The following is a 23,124-nucleotide window of genomic DNA, read 5'->3' as shown; positions in this document are numbered from 1 at the left end:
ACTTTGTCTACATACAAGAGTACACTTACACACGTTTGACCACTGGACGCGCTTGTGGGAAACAATCAATTATTATTGTGTTCTTGAAGTCTACATTTGCGTCATCATTTATATTTATTTTCAATTTTAAAATAAATATGCTGTTCGGTTTAAGAACATGACATGAAAAAACGTTCTAAAGTACATGTACTGTTTGTTTGATTACTGGCACAAAACCCCTTTTTAAAAATAATATGCAATGATTGCTAATATAATTTTTATACTATCAAAATAAAGCAAGAAGTCTGCAAGCATCTTGATTTTTAAGCTTGTAGGTTGTTGTTTTTTTGCGTTATTTTCTTAAATAAATGACAGATTTTGGCTTTGTAGGATGATTTTAGCTCAGAAACATAATTCTTATGAATTTGTGAAAAAGAAATATGATCTTTTTCAACAAAAACACCAGCAAGAAAATGAATGATGGTCTGATTTGTTGTTGCTTGAATGACTTTTTTTATTAGTTAAATGTTACATAAAACAAAGAATTAGTTTAAAAACAGTTTAAAAACTATTTGTAGCATACAAAAAGGCAAAAACACTTTGGGTTTAGAAACTTTTTCACAATCACTAGCACCTTAAACAATCCCATAAGAATCATGACAACACACAGACCACGACACAATGAGAACAACACAGACATGACAGACTGCATGAACGTGAAACATATGCCTCAGTAACAAAATCACAACAGAAGACTTTCTAACATACAACAGTTTTTCTTGTGCAAAATGACGAGGGCAAAACAAGATTCATTTGCCTTTTACTTGCATCTCTTTTGTGCAACGCTGACATTCTTCATGTCCCTGACGCACCACACCAAATTTCCTGTAGTAGAGATACAGTGGTACAGTGTAAGACTGACTTTCCAAAGTTCACGGCAGCAAGCGTATTTATAGTCCGCTGTGTTCAGAGAGGAGAATACTCCCGCGTGACCCTGAATGGCAGGCAGATGTGTAACGATGTGAAAGTGTTGGGTTGGTTACCTGGCTGCCGCAGCAGGAGGTCACATCGCACACTTTCAGTGTGAATCAAAAACACAACACTTCATGAATGAGTTCAGTAACGCACAGTATTGGGTCCAATATTAGGAAAAGGACACGCAGTTTAAATATTGCTCATCATTGTGCATTTAATAAAAAAAAAACATTAGGGTTGGATAAATTAAAGACTGTCGTCATGTTGGAGTCACAGAAGTGGCAGTTAGATTGCACTGACATGTAAAAACGTCAACATTAAACGCCAATATTCTGACTTGTGCTTGATTTGCGACGAGCTAAATTGCACTTTGGATATGAGCATGAATCTGGCATCTACGTGGTTCTTCATGAGTTACAGCAGCTCATCGCAGGAACGTCCTTCTTCACAACTTCCTCTCTTTGAGGATTTCAGGTGGGGATGTTCCTCCTTCCACATCTGCTGCTTTCTTCTCCTGCAACAACAACAGACGAGTAAAGACGTTATAGTTGATTAAAAGACAGTATTCATACATGCAAACATTCTATTCATCCAGTATAATCCATAATCATGATAAACATGATCTATCAGTTAGTACAGTGAGTTCATCGAAGGTGTCAAATCATCATCACTTTTAAAAAGGGTGATTTGGTCAAAGCAAAAAGTTTCAAATTCAAGATCCAGTGTGTAAGAATTAGATCCATCTAAGAGTGAGACTGTGGATTATCACAAACACAGGATTCCTCCTCTCACTCCTCCCTTTCCCAAGTTCCTCAAAAAAACATATCCTTGTTTGCATATTAAAACTTCTACTTCCAAAAACTAAACGGTACATTCTCCTAAATACTATATACTGCACCTTGGATTGTGTAATGGTGCAGGAATAGTATACACATTTGACAAAATGGGAAGAATTACGATTATGACACAAGTTTCAAAAGCATTTTTACACTGTCTCCATGTATGTGCATGCTCACACTGAAGCTTGAGAGGAAGGTGTGTCCCTACCTTGGCAGGTGGGTGTGTTTTATTTTTAGTGAGGTTGTGGGTTTAAGTCAAGGCTCTATAGTTGTCAGGTGCCGCTGCACACTGTGGCCCCGTAGTCCTGCACCAATGACATGGACCCTGTGGACTGTGGAACAGTAGCTTGGGTGTCACAACTCCAAGGGGCCCTCGCAACTCATCCACCACCACGTCTCCTCCACACAACACCACCGCCACCACCACCAGGAGTCTGTCTCCTCCGCCGAACCAAACACCAACTAATACAGCCTGCTGCCTTTAGCAGCAAAAGATTATTAAATATGACATAACATTGATCTAAATTGGACAGACAATAGGGCGTGCAAGCAAATCCAACACCTATATCTGCTGCTTTATTCTCACAGAAACTGGCTCATAATTAGAACAAAGACAGTGATGCCAATCTGTTATTCTAGTTCAGTTCTGTTAGTGTAGAGAATTACCTGAGCAGTCCACTTCAGCTGACAACGAAAAAGACCGAGCTGCAAGCTTGTCATACCGGCAGCAAATGAAAACACATGCAATGTGAAGTAGTAACGTGCATTTAATGGCACAATAAAAAATAAGTATTAATGTGCCGAGATTCATAGGCAGACAGTTCAACGACTGTTGTTTGATTTCAGTGTCCATTTTTATTTATGTGCGAGCTACTGGTTGTTTTGTTCACGGTCCAAAAACATGCAGATTTGTGGATTAGGCAAATTGGACACTCTAAATTGACCGTAGGTGTGAGTGTGGGAGTGGATGCTTGTTTGTCTCATGTGGAGGATAAAGCGGTAGAAGGTGGATAGGTGGATATCACACTATTATTGATTGTTAACTACACTGCATGTGAAAGCATGAAAAAGCATTAAGATGAGATCAGATTCTCACGGTGTAGGGAGACTGCCACCCACACACACACACAAGCAGAGTGAGGATGTTTTTAGTGAGTTAAGAGTTTCCTGTGCAACCCCTTGCTTTCTCTCGCGAGTGAAGTGTGTAGCCATGCGTCGCAGCATGAGGACTGCAGAGAAGCAGGCCAGAGGAGTTCATTCAGCCCCGAGCCACAGTGGTTTCTAACACCTCTCCTCTCTACAACGATGTGAGGGCTTGTACTTACGCTCACTGTCTGGACATCGGTCTGGTGGTTGACCTTCTGCCGTCGGAGGTCAGCCTTAATAAATCCTGTGGATGGACGCAGAATAAAGGGGAACTTTAACAGGAAGCAGCATGGAATCATTGCATTGTAAGGAGAGCATCAGTGGAAGTAGTGTGAAATGGAAATGAGCGGTCGTGATCCATTCGTGACAAATACACACAATAATAATTGTGTGCACAATGTAATTATTCATTCTCCCACTAGGGGGAGACTTCATCCCATAGATACAACCTTCTGCAAATGTTAAGTCCAGGATTGTTCAGACAATTAACCAAATGTGTGAGTTATGTGAGTGATCATCTTACCTGTCAGTACTGAACCGATTAGTAGAAAAACACAAAGGAAGATGTTTCCAGCCAAAGTGCCCCATTTGTCAATAATCTTCCCTTGGCAGATGGTGAAAATAATCCCAAAAATCTGAAAATAGATTTTTAAAAAAAACAAAAAAACGTGACTCCACGTTGAAATGTGTGTCTGTGAGTCTCTACAGTTGAAATGGCGTGTTGAAATGACATGAAGGACCTGAGCAGAGCAGTTAAGAAGTCCCGATGAGGTTCCCTCGGATTCAGGGTACGTGAGCTCCACGGCAAACTCGAAGCCCAGCGGCAGATATCCTGTCATGAAGAAGCTGCGGAAAGAACACAGAGTTAGGTTAAAAAAATCTCTGTCTGTGTATTCATTATCAACAATGACTAGTTTCCATCCGCTGTAACTCTTGCTGATTTTTAAAATCCTGAAACTGGATCCAGCCCACAGAGGTTGAACACCTGGAAGTGAAGAAGGCTCTTGGCTGAGAGGCGAGACAGCTTCAACTTTACTTAATTTCAGTGCAAGAGTACACTCCGGTTTAATACATCGTGTCTGGGTTTTTGAAAGCAGACAAAGGGATTGCTATGGAAACCAGTTGTGGGCATAATCGTCTTACCATAAATAGCAATAACTGTAAGACTGTAATCAGAGGAGCTCTAAGTTTGCTTTTGTGATCTGTTCATATCTGTGGACATCAGATGTGACTGACATGGTTTATGTTAAAGAGAAGAATGAAAAGACTGTGTCATCAGATTTATTTGAAAAAATAACAATTGATGGTAAAGCCAGTAGAGGATCAATAAACTGCACTTTGACCCAACAAGGAGTCGAACAGCTCTATGTTTACAGTGTCATTGTGAATTTCCGTCCTGTTTTTGCCATGAACCAACTTTCCTTTGGGATGAAAAAGCTGTATTGTGTTGTATCTTAAAAATAAACTCTCTTTTAAGCCGTTTGTAAAAACAAACACCTTTGAACACTAGGAAGCCATCGTTTCACAGTTCATTTCTGCTACATTTAAGGCCTTTGTGGATTCACATTATATTCCAGGATCCCCGGTCTTATTTCATGTATATATCAAACTTGCAGACTATTTAGTGAAAAGTCAAAAAGTTGTGTTTGAGTCTATTACAGTATATCTGTCAATCATGAGGTCGAATCAGAATATAAAGCTGTGGTGCGTTACTTTGAAACATTAACCAATATCAGTTATAATCAAACCACTGTCAAAATGAGTTCACTATCAGCGCCCCACAAATCTCTCACCGCTCACAGGAAGTGATTCGTTTTGCGTCAAGACAGACGGAGGCAACACTAACACTGCACTAGTAAAGCGAGACAGCCGCAAACGGGTTTGAATACAATGTGGATACGCAAACAAACGCCCACTAAAAGTCATTCAGAAGGTTAAATACACACCAATATGTCATTTTTAAGGGAAGGGTGCAGCATAGATACACAAACTATAATACTAACACATTTTTTACCCTCCTTTTTAGATGTCTGGAGTTGACTCCAAGCCCCAACCCCTGATGTTTAAGACCATGCTGGATTAAACTCTTGAATGATTACCTACCCTAAAACCCCAGCAGTGACAAACACCACCCACAGGTGACCCAGGTTGAGGGTGAAGGCGTAGATGAGCATGCCAATCAGCGAGAGGAGATATACAACCAGGGTGGTCTGCCTGAAACGAGAGGAGACAAATATTAATTCCACTTTCATTTAAACGCACAGTTGCAAAGAGAACACACCATCTATGAGGAACACACACACACAAACACACACAAATAATCATAAGATTTGAATTTAATCTTATTTGACTTGTACATATTTAAGAATCTGGATCTTGTGACAAGGCTGAAGTTGGCTACATTCCTGCTCAGGCTGGAATCAAGTAAAATCCTCCTGATGGAATTTAACAAAGGGGTTTTACTGTAGTATAGTTACTATAAAGACTTCTAAAGGCCGCTTACCCTCACATGCCTCAGTCTGTGTGTAAAATGCTGTTAAATCCTCATTTTTTTGTTATTATTCAGTTCAATTCTTTGTGGTTTAGTACAGTGTTTCTTTGGATTCTCCTCGCTGTTTCTTCTCCATTAATCTTTCCATGTAAATAGTAGTGAGGAGGGGATGTTCCAAGTGTCAAGAGGATTTTGAAAAGACCTGGGGCCATTTGCACAGACAGGCTTACTGTCTCTTGCACAACCATGCGTGAACTATTGGTGCAAAATGTTTTTGTTAATATAACGTAGTCCTCTGACTCTTTTTTCCCCACATAGAACAATAGGAGCGTGAGACTGCTTTGACAGCTAAGCGTGTCGGGAATCTGAGGACCAGGGATTTTTCTATCTGTCATCATCATAGTAGTAATAATAATGATAATAGTTTGCAGCAGATATTTAAACACGAATCTTAATCTTCTTAATAATCTTACTTTTACGATTGTAGTGTGTGTGTGTATTATGTTAGCTTGGTCTTTTTTTGTGAGACATTCAGCTGTAACATGAAACTTCTCCAATTGATCAAGCCCGAGATGTGAGTCCAGTACAGTACAGTACAGCCTGTCAGTTCAAATAAGCAGAGAATGGACTAAACATAAAAAACCCAGTGCCACTGGACTCTCATTCGCTTTGAACAAAACCTTTAATTCACCAGGACATTTCCCCCAAGAATAGATATGAAGGACGTTTGTCCACGTTTTGAAGCACAGCTTTTTCTAATGGTGCAGATTCGTTTTAAATGTGTGCAGCGACAGCTACAGTACCTTGGGTTTATGACAAAAGTGGCCGTTAGAAACTAACCTAACAACCTAACATACTACACTGTTTCTCTGTTTTAACGTGAAGCAGGAAGGAACAGTCGGTGCTCTCTCAGCTCATGATTCTCTCAGCCTTGGAAATTCTAGGGATAGTTGTGGGGTTTTGAAGTGTGGTTGTTACATTGCTGACCTTGCTGATAAAATACATGCCTGCATACGTCTGTGATTGCCACTTTATCTCACTGTCGGACAGTCTTTTCCATCGAGAAAATCAGTTATTTTCCTTCATGGCACACAGGAGTTAAGATCCACTCTTGCCTTCATCAGTGGGTTCAAATATGCTATCGTGTGACTCCGGGATTTAAGATCCTTAGATACTTTGGATTTAATTTAAGATTAACGTAAAGTTACGGAAACGGGGTAGCAATATCAGCAGCTCCTGTGTCGTTTGGTGCAGTAGCGTGAGCAGTTTACAAACTTCAATTACCTAAAAGTGTAAAAGACTATGGGCAAGGCTAAGTGGTAGAAATATTCTTAAAATATCGCAGAAATCAGCAGGTGTAGTTTTTATTAGATTAGTCTCATGACGGGCCACACGGTTGGCGTAGTGGTTAGCACTCTTGCCTTTGCAGCAAGGGTTTGAGCCCTGGTTGGAACAAGGGCCTTTCTGCATGGAGTTTGTATGTTCTCCCTGTGTGTGTGTGTGTGTGTGTGTGGGTTTTCTCCAGGTTCTCTGGCTTCCTCCCACAGTCCAAAGACATGCAGGTTTGGGGATTAGGTCAATTTGACCCCGCCTATTGCCCTATGTCAGCTGAGATGGGTTACAGCACCCCCCGCAACCCTCATGTGGAGGATAAAGTGGTAGAAAATGGATGTATAGTCTCATGGCTAAAATCAGACTTTCTTCTGTCCTTGAGCATCCAGCTGCCGAGGGAGGACATTTCAAACAACCAAGCTTAACTATCCTTTCAACATCATTCTAATGCCCCTGAGATATGCCAAGGCTCTCTCTCACTGTATCCTGACACATCACTGGAAAAAACGAAGGCAACAGGAAAGGTTTTGGTTCCTTCTAAGTGTCTGACCAATTTGGTGAAGCTTTTCAGCTTCAAATTGCCCGTGTCCGTGATGAAAGTGCATCTTACTTGTAGGTTTTGGTCTTGTCCAGCCAAATGCCACATATGAGAGAGCCCACCATGCCTGCAATGACGATGGTCAGACCGATTCTCCCAGCGTTTACCTCTTCACCCTGAGAGTAAAAAAAAACACACACACACACTGAGGTTACAGGACTTTCAGATGAACGAAAGCTCAGAGACATAACAATCAGAGTCAGACACTCTTGTGATCTGGGTCAGGGTCAACGACGTCACACTGAGGCCACAGGGTGAAACAAGGGTAGTGAGTGTGAGAGAGTAAAAGCTAGTGTGGTCTGCAGGGGGGAAAAGGACATAGTTCAGTCAGCTGAACTTACGGGATAATGTTCGATGATCATTCGGTTCAACAATGTGGAAACGGCATAGAAGCAGCCGACGTTCAGCCCTGCGGACAACACATAAAGAAAGTCTCTTTAGTAGGTGGTAGAGAGAATATAAATGCAATTGAATTTAATTACTCTTTAATTAAACTTGAATTACTTCTACACAAATTGAAAAATGTAACCCATTCATATCAGAAACAGTTCATATCTTTCTGTTCTATCACTTGCAATAGAAGTCGTCGTAGTTCATGTTTTGATGGCGATGTGTGGTGATGCTCATCGCAGTCCTAAGAGAATTACTTACTATGTTTTATTTAATTTACTAAATCAATGTGCCATTTTTGGCAAGTTATGATTTAATTCATGTGCATCTAAAGTGCGTCTTAGAACCTTTTTGTTGTGTGGGCCTGTTTTATTTATGTTTTAAACTGTTCAAATTTCATTTAACGCACAAAATCTGGTGTTCGTGTACAACTGCAGTGTTTTTCTAAATGAATTAAAACAGTATTTTTACATGCAGTGAGTTGTAAATAACTAATAATATTGGAAGTTATTCTGGAACAATGAGCAAAAGCATTTTCTGGTCCTTTTGTGGTTAAAATAAGCAAACAACTACTTTGAGGGTTGAGGTTTTAAAGGGTTAATGTATAAATTGGCCAAAAAAACATCATATTATTATAATTTATTTGATGTCACAATCATTTCAATCTTTCACACTGTCATCACCAAACCGTAACCTTTGAGCAGGGATGTAACACCTCAGAATGACCTTTATATCAGTGCTACACATGTACTGGAAGTGTTCCATGAAGACACATCCACATATCTGCAGAAGCAGCTGATTACCTGTTACCTTTCACCTCCATTCTTCTCATGTTCAGATAAACATGAGTGTGGCGTGACCTGCACACAACACTGTGAGGAGGAGAGAAGCTAGGGCTGCGCTAATTCAGAATTTCCGCTTTCTTTCACTGTGTGTGACCTCCCCGTGACCCCACCACCGCATGTTTAATTGAGTATTTAGTATTACAACCAACTTCCATGTGTGCAAGATGAGAGATTCGCCCCCTAAAGCTTACAATATAGAAATTATAAGCAGTTTCCTTCCAGTGACCTCCATGCCACAGAAACATAATTGAGGGCACACAGTGTTTCCAATGTGGATCTTCCTCAGGTCAGAATCATTTTATGATCATTGTCTTTCCGACCAGAGAAAGTTGAAATGTTCTCAGTGAGGTTTTTGTGGCACAAGTCTCTGGAAACAATCGTTGGAAAAGAGTCTGTGTCATCAAGTTAAGTTGTATTCAGGTGTGTTTCCCCGCCTCTTTCATTAACTGCACCTGTGTCTAATTGTCTCTCCTCATATATATACCTGCCCTTCTCTGGCAGTCTGTCCTTGTCCTGCATTGTAGCATTGTATTGTGTTAGACTTTGAACCTTCTGCCTGTTGACTGTGATTTGTGCATGTTGCTTTAGGATACCTCTGTCAGTGATTACCACATTTACCCTCAGGACCTTTTCTTTCTTTTTACAACTTAGTTGGGCTATAGGAAAATAGACTTTCTACCTCTCATTTAAGGGGATTCTTGAAGCAATTTTAAGGTCCATTTCAGAGGGTTTATTGACAGCAACTGAATATATTGGCCCATAAGTTTGTTTGTATAAATGAATAAATGTGTTTTGAAGCAGCATCTTACTGTGCAAGCACAGACAGACATGAACCCAAAGCATAAACCACAAAAGAATCTTGTTTATTATTATAAGTTGACAGAAGATTGTGAACTGCAATCGCAATTACTGTTTCCTATATATATAGTCAAAGGATTCCTGGTAAAACTTTTTGTTTGTTTGTCTGTGGAAGGACAAAAAAAAAAGATGAAGGCAGCAGGAAGAGACCTACCATAGCTGACAACCAGGAGCATAAAGGGCTTGTTGCTCAGCAGCCTCAAGATAGAAGCCATGTATGAGTACTCTTCCGGTGGTATGTTCCTGGCCTGGGCTTCGGCCTGCGTGGGAGGGAGCTCTGGTTTCTCCTGAAACACTAGAAAGCAGATAAAAAGCATTACAGGAGGTCATGTGTGCATGTGGGACACAGGACTTTGTAAACTAAAGGAAGGGGGGAGCTGAGTGAGATAGTGGGGAATAAGTGTTGTTCTCACATCACCTTATCCTAACTACTAGCTGTTATTTCACGCAAACAATTTTTACCTTTTTTCAAAAGTGCTGCGTAAAACCTCATTATAACAAAAATTCAGACAAATTACATTCTTTTATTCTTGTACGGACACAAACACACACTCACAGAGACTTTACTGGCCTAGGAATGGCGGACACATTCTACATAATATGACTGCTTTGTCTTATCAGATATAGTATTACCACACACTTTTTATACCAAATAACCAAAGCAAATGTCCTGTCATGCTCCGCCTTCATCTCCGCCCACGTCTCCTCCTCCTTTTTTCTCCTGCATGCAATCAGTTCACCTGTGTTGGAAGCACACCTGCTCCCAATCTCCTCATCAAGCACCTCTACTACTTATTTCCTGGTTCTCCAGTCACTCGTCGCCAGGCTGTCACAGACCTCGTGTGTTGTGAATGTCACGGCTCTCCTGAAAATCCTTCTTGTTCTAGTGTTTAGCTAGTGTGTTTCTCTGCTTGTGTTAAGTCCTGTGCCATGTTCCATGTGATTTTGACACATGCACACAAACTAGGAGAGAAAGTCACCATTAGGATGACAAATAGTGCAAGCTTCACCACATTTCTCTTTACTATCAGTGAGGTTTTGTCCTTTTTGTGAAGGTTGAAAGGAGGATTTAACAGTGCTGAGGGGGAGATGATTCCATTTAAAAAAAACTACTTCTGCATCCCTAAGTTCCTGCTTGTGTGTCCGAACTCAACTATTGACAATTACAGCAATGCAGCAGTGGTGTGGGGGTAGAAATCTGTGCTTTATGCTGCCTGAGGATCCCAACAACCAGATAACAGGCTACCATGTTAAAAAAAACCAATAAAACTGTGTGTAGGACAATAAACTTTAATCTTAAAACAATGGCAACAACAATCTTATTGTAAGGGACAAAGGACGAGCACTAACTGCCCTGTCATGGTCTCTCTACACCACTAGAAACCACAAACTGTCAGGATAACTTTATTTGATTCAACCATGACTGTGGGAGTTGCGTGACATTGGAAGCGACTCAAAGTGGGTTATTAACTGCATGAGCGAGTGAAGAGCACTGACAGCTCTTACACAGTCAAAGAGACTGTGGAGGAGATTAATCACCGTCACTCTAAAGACTCACCAATGACCACGAGGACGAAGATGAGGGTGGCCACTCCAGCGCTGATGTAGAACATGATCCTGATGTGGTTTGCCAGCTCACTGACATCGTCCACATTAGGCACAAGAATGGGCGGCACCAGGAACCCAATGGCGATACCCAACTGCAAGGAGAGGCACTTTATTAAAATATGACTCCACACCTTTTTGTGGATGACATTTAAACACACAATCACAGAATTGTGCAGGAAAACCTGTAAGTTAAAAAGTTGAAATAAAGAAATATGAGCAGAAAATCTGGCATTTTCACTGTCCAACAACAGTGGCTTTGTTTAGACATAACCGTCTGTTTTGAAAAGCGAAGTCTCGGAAGTAGGATGGAAGTCTCAGTGAGCCGCCAGCGGGCGACTCCCCAGGTTGCAAAAAGTACTCCTTTTCAATTGAAGTCTATTGGAAAATGAGTCTACTTCTCACTTTCCTGAAGAGTTAATGCTCTTAATCGCTAGATTCAGATGTTCTTCAATAGAACATGATGCCAGTTTTTGGATTATGTTCCCATTTAGGCGACAATAGACAATAAAGCATATGTTAACACTGCTACCTAGTCCAGTGGCAGGTTCAAAAACATTATATGGCACCTGTCAAATCTCAAGGCTTCAAAACATGAGCCTACAAGACTACATCCAATTTCATACACAGACATGGAGTGAAAACAAATGTTTGCTGGCTCTAAGTGACAAAATGAGTTCTTCAGTCCTTCTGCTCCTGTTGGTTTCTACACCAGACAGACACTCTTTAATACTTTTCTATACTGATGTTACTTATTTAACATCAGCTACTTGAACAATCAACTTACATTGAATCACTGTCACATATCCAAAGCAAAGAAAACACAATGTATAACTCACTTATGATGTTATTTTTGGAACTTCAACCCATTGAGGCTCTTCACAGAAATCCTACCCGCTTTTTCTTGGCATGAACTTTTGCTGAACATCCAACGGCACATTTATGTGAAATACTTCACCCTGAAAAAACTTCAGGAGTATCACGTCGACATGATCAGAGCCAAACTAATAAAGTTAAAGTAAACATTCGACGACAATGTGTCTTTTCATCTTCACCGGGACTAAAGCACACAACAAGAGCTCACATGACAATGGCCGGTGTGCAGTGTTTGGCCTAGCACAGGTGAGGGAGAACACACTTCAAATAAAGAGAAAAACAGCTTTGCTTCAGGGTTTAAAGAGCGTTGGAAGTGTCAGATGTCCTTCACTGGGCTCTGTTTATACTTAATGTAACACACTGTGGTGAGATCACAAAGGAACCATATATAAAGGAAGTGTTATGTTTGTGCAGTATCCACAGTCTGTTTTTATTGGCTTGCACAGACAGAATAGGAGGTGAATCAAATAAATGAAGCCAAATTCATTCAAAAAAAAATAAACCTGAATGTTCGGTAGTATTTCACAATTTTATTTTAACTACGATCATGATTTTGGTTTCCCGAAAAACAGATGTTATAACGACAGAACTAAAGCAAATTCAGCACAAACCACTGCCTGCATGTGCCAATAAGAGCTGCTGCTGTTCACTCCACCACACAGCTCCAGGTGAAAGTTCCATTATCGCAAAAAGAGTTCTCTAAACCACACGATGAGAAGTGAGGATGGCTCACTTGTGTCTGACATTGATAACGCAACTTTGATAGTCTTTTTTTTTTTTTTAGCTCTCACTCACCTGCTAGTCACATGACAGTGGTGGTGCACGTCTCTCTTTTTACATCTTGTGCTAAGTGAAGCATTTCAATTTTGATCCAGGGATTACCCTAGTGTCTTGAAGAACACTGATACACACACACACACACACACACACACACACAGCAAAAGACTTTCTGAGTCAAGCAGGTAAATAAAGACACACCTGGTTTCCTAGAACACCAATGGAACAAGCGGTAGACACCTCCTGCTGCCCAAACCACAGGGACGCGAGTCTGGATGGAATGCCCAGGATATGAACTGTGGCCACTGAGCACACAAACTGGCCAAAGAAAGTCATGGCGAACATGTTGGGGTCTGCTGTGCTTGTCTTGATCCAGGCCCCGATGCAGTTCAAGGCAGAACCCACCACCACCACATCCCTGATCCCCCGGTTGTCCAGCAGCCACATGACGGGCAGGATGAATGGTATGTAGGTTAGGAAATAGATCATAGAGAGCCAGTCAATGGCCAAGGTGTCGATGCTGTAGAAGCGCATGAAGATGTCGTTGATGATGCCATACTGTAGCCACATGAAGGCGTTGCTCATGGAGTAGAGGCTAAAAATGAACAGCATGACCCAGCGCCGCTTGTATAACTTGGTCTCCATTAGAGGGAAGAGCTGTTCTGAAGGCTCCAGGGTGCTACAGCTGTCATCCTGAGGCAACTGGGCGTACTCTCCCAGAGGTGCTGGATACCAGTCACTGCCTCTGGCCTCATCCTGTGCACTCATGTCACTCCAACTTAATTTCTCCACCTATTCTTCAGTCTCCCACGTGTCACTTAACAGCTGGAAAGCAAAAAGCAAATGTGTGTGCCTCCCTTAACACTCTGGCAGTGCACCTGACTCACTCCTCCCACCCAACAGACGATTTGCAGCATGCATCAACATTTGCTGATTTAGCAAAAGTGGATCTGGGTTGCAGTTTAGCATTGATGGGAATTTGCAGGATAATGATTTTCTTTTTTTGGGTTTTAGTGTTGACTACAACTGCTGGCAGCGGACACTACAAGACAGTCTAGGAGAAAAACATTTTTAAATGCTAACCTTAACCTGCACGATAGACACACTGTGTGTACACATGGTCTTAAATTCTTTGGGGCGTGTGCCTTGAAAATAATGTCACTTGACAATTGACAAACAAGCAGTGAGTCCATAGGATAATTGTTCTTGTTTTTAAGCAGGAAACTATCATGTTCTTGTTTTATTATCATGTTCGTAGCTGGCTAAAATATAAATGATGACTGTATTTACACTCCTGTGCAAACATAAGAGACTATAAGATCTAAAGATTAAGAACACTACTTTGAAATGACTCTTTCCTGCTGTGGGTGACTGAAACAGGACTTACTAATGCCCATAATCACATGATTATATAATATACATAATGTGACATGAAGTTAATCTAATGTGGATGAATGAGTTACTTGAAGTCCCCTGCAGTGTTTTCTATTGTTGTAAATACTGTAAATAAAATAATGTCCTACCACTGCAGAGAGAACAGCGCCCCTGCTGTCTGTCTCTATGTCTGCACCTCCACTTGTCTGTCTGTCCGGAACAAATCCATGAATGAACGGTAAAGTTAACGACACTGTTACCATAGCAATCGCTCTGCAACCATAAAATCCACTTTACGCGGAAGCTTTTACGTGAAACAAGGTGTCATGCCGGTGCTTTTCTACTGTAACACGGAGTAAAAACAGTGCTGCTGGGGACGAGACGCTGCGTCATCGTAACGTTTCGCGCAATAAAAATGCGTTGTTACAGCCACATATACTGTTATTAAACAGATTCAGTCATATGTAAACAATGTTTTGACTACAAGCGCCACCAGGCTCATAGTACTCAACAGTTCCCCCTGAAAGAATTGAGCAACTGAGCTATAAATAGACCAGAGAGCGTTGAAACCTCCCCGCTGTCCCACGGAGAGGAAACGTTAGACAAAAAGACAGAAAAGTGATAAGAGTGGTCCATACCTGCGGCACAGCAACACTGACATTTTACACTACACTGGAACAATGCGCTCAGTCAGCAGAACATGGCGAGAATTTAAAGACTATTTGAAGCCACGTCATTTCCTTCTTTACTGTAGCTCCCAGCGTCAAAACAAACCATACACACTGAAGCTCCTCAAATGTGCCATTAAGAAAGTTCAAATCTTTGTTTTGGTGGTAATTCAATGACCGTATCTCTAAAGTGACACTTTTTCCACACAGGAACAGCACACAGGTTGTTGCATAAGTTAGTTAAACTGTAAACAAACAATAGAAACATGTTCAATGTCATGTTTATCCCGAAGAAAATATGCAGTCTTGTATAAAGTACCTAAAAGGGATTCTTGAGTAAAAGCACAAGTATCTTTACCAGAAAATTACTTTGGTAGAAGTTGAAGTCACTTTTTATAATATGACTTATTAAAAGTCTTAAAAGGTATATGACATGTACTGCATTAACAGTAATGTCCTGATATAAAATGTACTTAAGTTTTAGTTAAAGTATTTAAAAGGTGAGTAGTTAAGATTGAGCCATGGTGGCTCAGTGGGTGAGTTGTCCTTCAACTGGAAGGATGTGGGTTCAATTCTTGACTCTGCTGCTCTATGCGGTATGTGTGCTTAAGCAAGACACTTTGTCTGAGAGGGGAGATCTCGACAAACTTGTCTGTTCATAAACAAAAATGTGGCAAACACCTCAGGTAAATAAACAAAGGGATTATCCTCACACTGCAGCTTCTGGTTCTCCAAAAACTTCATAGGATGGTTTCTTGCAATGTGGAAGATAAAGGGAGCTATTAAACCCAAGACTTGGAATTAATGGACGGGCCTCCCTATAAGGAGTTAGACTTAAGTAGGAAAATCCAATAATGTGACATTTGCTTGATCACATGGATAATTCTCCTGCAGAGCCAACATGTTTCCACGGGAGAAGCACTGCAGGTGTTACTGATAACATTAACAATAGAAGCCAGATACTCAGGAAGTTCATGTGTGCGTTTCATACAGCGTTAGAATGCAGATTATGTGATTTACATGTTGTGAAGTTTGTGTTTTTCCTGTTTGTCTGATATTAATTACAGAGAGTTCATTAGTGTGGGACTGAACTGAAGTTCTCATGTGTTATTCTTTTGTACAATAGTTTTGTACAATAACTGAAGCACTGGTAACTTATTATAGTAATAATAATAATAATGATAATAATAACAATAATAATAATAAACTTGTATGTGCTGCACATTTTAAAGGATTGTAGCTCAAAATAAAATTTTAAAAGAAAATAAAATAAAACAAAAGATGCAAATAAAACAGTAAAATACACAACACAGGGTGGAATAGAATAGGAAAAGGTTAAAGAGTTTAAAGAGGTTAAAACCCCTGTTTTAACTTTAAAATAAACTAAAAAAAATGCAAATAAAAGACAACACAGGGTGGAATTAAAAAGGAAATATAGTTGAAGGTTTTAAGTCTTCTTTTAAAAAATATCTAGTGAGCTGGCTTCCCTGATATCTAAGGAGTGTTCTAAAGTTTAGGGGCATACTAACTCATATACTTGTCAGAATTAGAATAATCTTCTATCATTATTGGTTCTTGTCTGGTAACAAATCATTATAACATCCAGCATGTGTTTGGCTCATACTCTTGCATCTACTGATGTGATTAAACGTGAACAATGCCAGTGTGATTAGACGTGATCCAGCACGAAAACAAACGTAATCAGATTAGAGAATTGTATAATTGATGGTATCGACTCACCTGGTTCCCAAACACTCCAATGGAGCAGGCGGTGGAAACCTCATTGGCCCCGAACCAGACCGACGCCAGGCGCGAGGGCATCCCGAGGATGAACACCTGCGCCACTGAGCTCGTAAACTGCCCCAACATGGTCACGGCGAACAGGTCTGGTCTGGCACTGGCGACCTTGATCCATGTCCCGGCGCAGTTGAGCGCGCTGGCCAGCAGCGCCGTGACGCGCAGCCCTTTCTTGTCCAGGAGCCAGGTGACCGGGAATATGAAGGGGATGTAGGTGAGCATGAAGACCATGGACAGCCAGTCCACAGCGAAGGCGTCCACGCTGTAGAACTTCAAGACGATGTTGCTGATGATCCCGTACTGGATCCATTGGTACGCGTTGCTCAGTGAGTAGGAGCTGAAGAGGAACACGACCAACCAGCGCCTCTTGTACAGACGCGTCGTGTCCGCCTTGCCGCTGTCACCGTTAGGGATGCCGCTACATTGGACTTGGACATCCTTGGCATGTGGTTCTCTTACGTCGGGATCGTTGGAGTCCTGTGAGAGCCGCGGATCCTCTACCATTATTCTGGTTAAAAAGTAGTATTAATAATAATAAAAAAATAACAATAATAATAATAATGATGATAATCCTATACAGCCACTTTGAATTACAGAAGTGGGAATAAAAATAAAGTATCACTTTCGTTCCATGTAAAAAAAAAAAAGGAGAAGCAGAAAACCTTTTCTTTTTGTTACACTGAGATTTGTTTTATAGATTTCTCAGTTGCAGATTTCAGTTGAGGAGGAGAAGACTGAGCTCTTATCAGAAGTTCATTCAATACTTGAGCAGTCTGAGCTGAGCTGAGCCACCCCCCAACTCCCACCTCCCAATGACTTTGACTCCACCCAGCTCAGATAAGAGGAAAGAAAGTGGAATATAGAAAAGAAAATGACATAGTAGGTCATACTCATTGATGATATTTGATTTTCGAGGTGGAAAGAGTACTGAAATATTTAACTCAAGTGAAATTGCTGGTCTAAAAATGCACATTTTTAAGAAAGTTCTGTCTCACATTAATTGTTATTAATTAATGGCAAACCTTTACAAACGAAAGTGCTAACAAAATAAAATGTGTTAACACATAATGTATCAGTCAGAATGGGTCAAAGGTCACAAATGCTTCACTCACTCAGGGACCTTGATATACACCTGTCCCCATCGTTCACATCATTCATTCATTCAGTCATTCTTTCATTCAAGGTGATGAGGGAAACAAGGACCAGGAGTTCGGAACAACTGTACTTGTATATTCTAATATATGTATGTATATATATATATATACATATATATATATGTATATATAGTGCCACCTGCTGGCAGCATATGTGGCTGTAAGGGCCCACACAATGAGGGGAATGAGTGTGTTTGTCAGGTAAGAGTAACACGCAGCAAATCTCCAGACTATTTGGTCTAATTACTATTTTTAGAGCTTTTAATTTAATAAATTCTATGTATGTATGTATATATTTATTTTAATGGGACATTAGCAGTCCATTTTACAAACCTTATAGTTTTATAGTTGTGTAGTTCTGGTAAAGAACACCAGATGGCGTCCTAAAGCAGACATTTTGTCAATTTTGTTTTCCCAGTTTTGTGGGAATCAAAAAAAAGCCCAAAAACACCCAGTACAAAAAGAAACTAAACATTTATTACATAAGGAAATACAAAATGTGATAGCTTATATGCATATATATATATATATAATATACGATATACAAAAGTATAAAACACATATCGATAGTAACAAAATGATAACAGAAAATAAAGTATGATGTAAACAGTCCATATATATATAAATCTGTGCATATATGACGCCTGCGCCAAAACATAGGAACAAAGGACGAGGGGGGATCAATCGCTCTGCCATGAAATTTACTAAAAAGTCAGGTGTTATTATCTGATAAAAACGCTTCCAACGACTGTCTGTAAATGTAAGTTCATTTAGTATCTGCTGCTTAATGCATTCAAGTTGTCCTTTTTTTCTTATTATTTTATGACAGAGATCTGTTAATTGTAGACACTATTGCCCCCAAAACTACCCCCATTTCAGTCAAAATTCACTTTGAAAACACTAAATTAAATGCCGTTCAGTGGCTACAAGCTAACAGCTATAAACCCTTAGGTTTCAGCTTTATATTATTATTATCCGTAAAAAAAACGTCAAAGTAATTCAAATGAATGACTAAAACTACTGATATAATGTCACTGTGTGATTCAGTAGTGGGTTACTTTTATAACGTTGGCTGTAATAAAATATAAAACAAGGAGTGTGAAATAATGCGTTGTGTTTTTAACTTCATACCGATAGCAGCTGGAGCACTGATAACCAAAAATGACAGCTACAGGGGAAAGTAAATAAGTTTTACCTGCCATGACAGAGGCCAATCGTATTGGACCCACACTTTGTGCTTTAATGCTCTGTGTCTTTGGGGTGAGGCTGGGTTTTCCGCGTCCTCCTCCTCCTCCTCCTCCGTCTCCGCCATGGCCCAAAGCTAAGTGCTGCTTCCTCTCAACTGTCATTTGTAGAAACATGTCACACCTTTTTCTTTTTTTTTTTTTGTTACTCAGCCTCCAGCTGCTGCAGCAGCGGGTTCACCTCGCTCTCCGGGGTTTTGACACTGTCCGTCCTGACGATGCACGTGGGGCGATGGCGGTTAAGCATGAGGATCAGCTGCTGCCGCTCCAGCTTCAGCTCCTCGATCTGCGCTTTGAGGTCAGAGTTCAGCATCTCTAATCGCTCTGACTCCTGTCAGAGAGAGGTGATGGTGTGAAATAGTTACACAGTGATTTATTTTTTCTAGATGCGGTATTGTCTCACCTTTTGTAGATAATCCGTCCTCTCTTTCTTTTTGTTTCGACATCGAGCTGCAGCCACTTTGTTTTTCTCTCGCCTTCGGTGCCTCCTCTCTTCTTCTTCATCTCTCTAAAATGCAGTATGGCGGGAAAAAACAAACAGTGAACAGTGAGTTTAGGTGTGATGAGACTTTCACACTGAATCCTTTTTTGAAAAAGTTCTTTATGTTACAATATGATTCGGCTGTAAAGACTTTTGACTTTCTGAAAACATTTGTTAAGCCTGACAAACCCCTCTGTGTCCACTAGGTGGTCTTGTTGATTGACATTTGTTACAATACTCTCAGGCCAACAATGCTTTTCATTCAAGCAAACATTTCTTTAACCCTTTCACACCCTTTTTTTTTTTTACTTATTTAATCCATAAAAGGACCAGAGAATGTCCCATAACTACTATTTTTCCAGAATAGCTTCCAATATCTCCAATATCTGGCAGTTATTTACAATTTACTGCATGTTAAAACAGCGTTTTAACAATTTAAAATGTAGAAAAACAGATTTTGAGTCGCAATGTTCCTTCGTCTCTCATTGTGAAAAAACAGGCCAAAAAATGGAAACTTGTGCTCTTCTCTGGCTTCCTGAAACAGGAACACAAGTGAAATTACCGTAATGACCACATGTCGAGCTTCTCCACTTTCAATCCGTTGGAATTTTTCCGATTTACACATCAATTTTTGGATGGTGACAACCATTCCATAACAATGCCACATAAGTAACCCACAGAAGAGTATGTGTCCCACTCCCACACCTCTGTTTTGATGGCTAGGGGCCGTTTCCCTAGGCTGTCCAGGAAGTGCAGAGGTGAGAGCATCGTCCCAAACTCCTGGAGGTCACTGAATTTCAGTTTGTCAGTCAGCGTGGTGGCCGAGATCCCGGCCAGTGGGCCCAGGCTGGGCAGCGAGCCTGCCGTCACAGAGGGATCTGGGATTTGTCCTGGCATCGCGTCAGACTCGGTCGTGACCACAGCTACACGCAGAGGGAGAGAAAATGGAGGACAGAGTTAAGACGTGAACCACTCTCTGTTCTGCCTTGTTCTAAAACATCCCGAGACACACTTCATGGTATGAGGGGGAACAATTTGGAGGCAAAATAGATGTCCTTTATTTGAACTGCCATTTGTATAAGGGCCTTGGGATGGCATTTTGCTCAAGGTGCACTGCTGCTTTCAGACGCGGCTCAGTGTGATGATGAATTGCCGGTCTGTTACAGGAGCTGGATGCTGAGGCTGCTCTCAGTGCACAGGCCATTTGTCATTGCGGTATTTTACTTATGTTTCCCCAGATGAATGGATATTCTACCATTTACAGGGGTCCTGGCAAGAATTTACTTTATTTAAGCCAAAGGAGAGTTGAACAGCAATGTGTAAAGACCGCAGACAGACACATTCCGCCGTATTCCAGGGGGAACTAAAGCTAACCATTGCCAAGAAATACCCATTAGCGAAAGGTTTTTCCTGCTCATTACACTCAATGTCAGAGGGAAAAATGAACAACACGGCATAACACTAACCCAAGAATCCAAACCATACCAGTTTTTATTTAGGATGAGGGCTCTGACTAACAATTATTTTCATAATCTGTGAATAAACTTTGTGAAAATGACAGAAAATGTCAAAATGATGATGTTCAGTTTGAATGATTTCTTTGTTATATGGCGCAAATGAACCTGAAGTTGAGCTTTCAGCCCCATTTTCAGACACCTCTTCATTGTTATGAACACACAAATGCCGGCAAATATCTTTTAAAAATTAAAAAATAAGCAACATGAACATTTCAATATCTAAAGAGAACGAGGGAGGGGTACGAGCAAAGTCAGACAAAGACACAGGAAATTACTACGACAGCTCAGCAGATTTCCAAAGCCATGTGACGACGCTACAATGAAAGGTCAATTACTCACGTTTAGTCCACACTGCAGGAATAAACACATTATTATTATTACCTGACAGAAACTAATTAACAATCTGTGACTGTCACATGGTGATCTGAAGCAACCTGAATAACTGCTGCAGAAAAAGTACTCAAAATGTTTCAAATCGGATTGAATTTGTGAAATTTTGACCGGCAGTGACAGTCTGACGACGTTACGCATAGCATCGCCTCAGCTCGCTTGGAACCTCACCAGAGCAGGTACTAAAAAAAGTACCAGGTACCAGGTCGCGTGGGCCAGGACTGTCTAGTGGAAAAGCGCCAAAATACTATATTATATTTCCAGAGCGCGTCAGGAAACATTGCAAGTGCAAGATGGCGGCCTCTGTAAAGAGCCTTGCTTCATGTACATATAAAAGACTTATTCTGGAAAAGTTTCCGAAAGTTTCTTTTTAGGTGTCGATGATCAATGTGTTCTGCAGTTCTTGCCCCATTCAGACACAAGCACAAATTTCTGTTACATAACAGACATTCAAATCTTTTGTCTTGTATATGTTCTTACAGCTGTAACTAATGATTCGTTTATTCTGTGTTCTAAACGATTCATCCATTAATCGTTTTCTCGGTTAACCACGTACTTCTTGATGGGTATAAAGTTTACTAATAACTAGAGCTGAACAATTTGAGGATTCATTTGTGATTTTCCTTCAATGTTTGACACCATTTACATCAAAAATGAGTCATATAATTTTCAAATTCATATTTAATGAGTGAAATTAAAGGTCAATCGGTGGCTTTTCATATGTTTTCCTTACTGTGGAATAAGTAATAATATTTATTTTAATATTTAATTTAAAGGGCTACGTAGGAATCACTTAAACTTTGGGAATATTGTGGATTATTTCCAATTCCTGTAACAGTGTATTAACAGTAATAACAGGAGGATTGAATCTAACACAAACTACGACATTGAAGTAAACGTTACTAATAACTGTGGAGTAAAGGCAGCTTTCACTGTGTGTGTGTGTGTGTGTGTGTGTGTCACACAGGCTCAAGTCAACTTGAAAGCGGAAGTTTTTCCACCAGTGCGGTAACATTGTTTCTTACGTAACTTTGTCTGTCCATGTGAGAGCAGCGAGCCGCAGTGCTAACGTGTCTCACACTGCGCACTTCTCCGCTCAGCTTTGCGTAAAGAAAGCGCGTTTTCGCAGACTCTCTGCGCGGCACGGTGCGTTAACGCTGGACTCCACGAGAAAAAAGGAACATTTTGTTCTGAATTGTGCACAGGGTGCGAGCATGAGCATCCATGTGGGATTAACACCGAGAGGGAGAGACGGGGAGAGGAGCGTTCTGTGGCATTTTCACGGGGATGTGGAACACCGCAAAATGCGTAAAAGTCGCAGAAATGTGTACGCGAACACACAGAGAACAGAGGGAGAGAAGGACACACACGGGTTCTCTGCTCGCTGTGTGTCCTGTGCGTGGCGCCAATAAACTATTCAGCATGTGAAAGAAAAGAACAGCCACAAACGAGCCCTCTTCTTCTTCTTCTTCTCTCGACTTGTGAAGTTCTCGGTTCACTGACCTGACTTTGATCCCAGGTGCAACAAATGTCCTCTCTTCTGGTCAGCCGAGGGTCGAGAGTAGATTTTAAAAAGTGGGAACCGTTGCATCAGCCCGATTTTTTAAACGTGATCCCAATCTGGGAGGATTCGGGAATGCGGAAATTATGGCTATGCCAGCCAAACGTAAGCAGCAGCAGCAGCAGCAGCAGCAGGGATGTAAAAGTACATAGTGGGAGCAGAAGTGGGGAAGTCGCACCGCTCCTCCCATCAAGAAACACTGAGGCAGCAAACTGCTGCACAGTGGG

General features: G+C 40.8%; 2 protein-coding genes across 7 annotated transcripts; both read right to left on the bottom strand.

The window, feature by feature from the left end:
- Nucleotides 1-529: 529 nt before the first annotated feature.
- Nucleotides 530-17,289, bottom strand: flvcr2a (FLVCR heme transporter 2a). 6 transcript variants are annotated; one of them, XR_006362032.1, is made up of 12 exons: nt 14,724-15,062; nt 12,913-13,536; nt 11,012-11,153; nt 9,608-9,748; nt 7,702-7,769; nt 7,373-7,476; nt 5,043-5,153; nt 3,680-3,785; nt 3,463-3,574; nt 3,119-3,183; nt 2,002-2,125; nt 530-1,468 (listed from the first exon to the last, which is right to left on the bottom strand). XR_006362032.1 is itself a non-coding variant. In XM_044048048.1 (11 exons), the coding sequence occupies exons 2-11, from the start codon at nt 13,477-13,479 to the stop codon at nt 1,400-1,402; spliced, it is 1,485 nt and encodes a 494-aa protein (XP_043903983.1). In that variant the 5' UTR covers nt 13,480-13,536; nt 14,724-15,051; the 3' UTR covers nt 530-1,399. The 6 variants fall into 6 exon arrangements, 5 of the variants coding, with proteins under 5 accessions (XP_043903983.1, XP_043903984.1, XP_043903985.1 ...); XM_044048048.1 differs by lacking the exon at nt 2,002-2,125 and having other exon boundaries at nt 14,724-15,051; XM_044048049.1 differs by lacking the exons at nt 2,002-2,125; nt 14,724-15,062 and adding an exon at nt 14,235-14,715.
- Nucleotides 17,290-18,159: 870 nt separating this feature from the next.
- Nucleotides 18,160-23,101, bottom strand: jdp2a (Jun dimerization protein 2a). The gene is made up of 4 exons (XM_044047634.1): nt 22,840-23,101; nt 20,135-20,352; nt 19,352-19,456; nt 18,160-19,279 (listed from the first exon to the last, which is right to left on the bottom strand). Exons 1-4 carry the CDS (start codon nt 22,925-22,927, stop codon nt 19,094-19,096), a joined length of 597 nt encoding a protein of 198 aa, XP_043903569.1. The 5' UTR covers nt 22,928-23,101; the 3' UTR covers nt 18,160-19,093.
- Nucleotides 23,102-23,124: the final 23 nt, after the last annotated feature.

Source organism: Solea senegalensis, linkage group LG16 (genome assembly GCF_019176455.1).
Source record: "Solea senegalensis isolate Sse05_10M linkage group LG16, IFAPA_SoseM_1, whole genome shotgun sequence".
Classification (NCBI taxonomy): domain Eukaryota; kingdom Metazoa; phylum Chordata; class Actinopteri; order Pleuronectiformes; family Soleidae; genus Solea; species Solea senegalensis.
Note: the sequence above shows the minus strand (reverse complement) of the source record. Positions and strands in the feature narration are given on the sequence as shown.

Excerpts from the sequence above, each read along its gene's own strand:
- flvcr2a (XM_044048048.1), bottom strand. The coding sequence starts at position 13,479 with ATGAGTGCACAGGATGAGGCCAGAGGCAGTGACTGGTATCCAGCACCT. Across the intron at positions 3,786-5,042 it reads GTCACTGCTGGGGTTTTAGG|CTTCTTCATGACAGGATATC; the intron begins GTAGGTAATCAT and ends TTCTTTCCGCAG. Across the intron at positions 3,575-3,679 it reads TTCTTAACTGCTCTGCTCAG|ATTTTTGGGATTATTTTCAC; the intron begins GTCCTTCATGTC and ends ATCTATTTTCAG.
- jdp2a (XM_044047634.1), bottom strand. The coding sequence starts at position 22,927 with ATGCAACGGTTCCCACTTTTTAAAATCTACTCTCGACCCTCGGCTGAC. Across the intron at positions 20,353-22,839 it reads GCACCTGGGATCAAAGTCAG|CTGTGGTCACGACCGAGTCT; the intron begins GTCAGTGAACCG and ends CTCTGCGTGTAG. Across the intron at positions 19,457-20,134 it reads CCCTAGCCATCAAAACAGAG|AGAGATGAAGAAGAAGAGAG; the intron begins GTGTGGGAGTGG and ends ACTGCATTTTAG.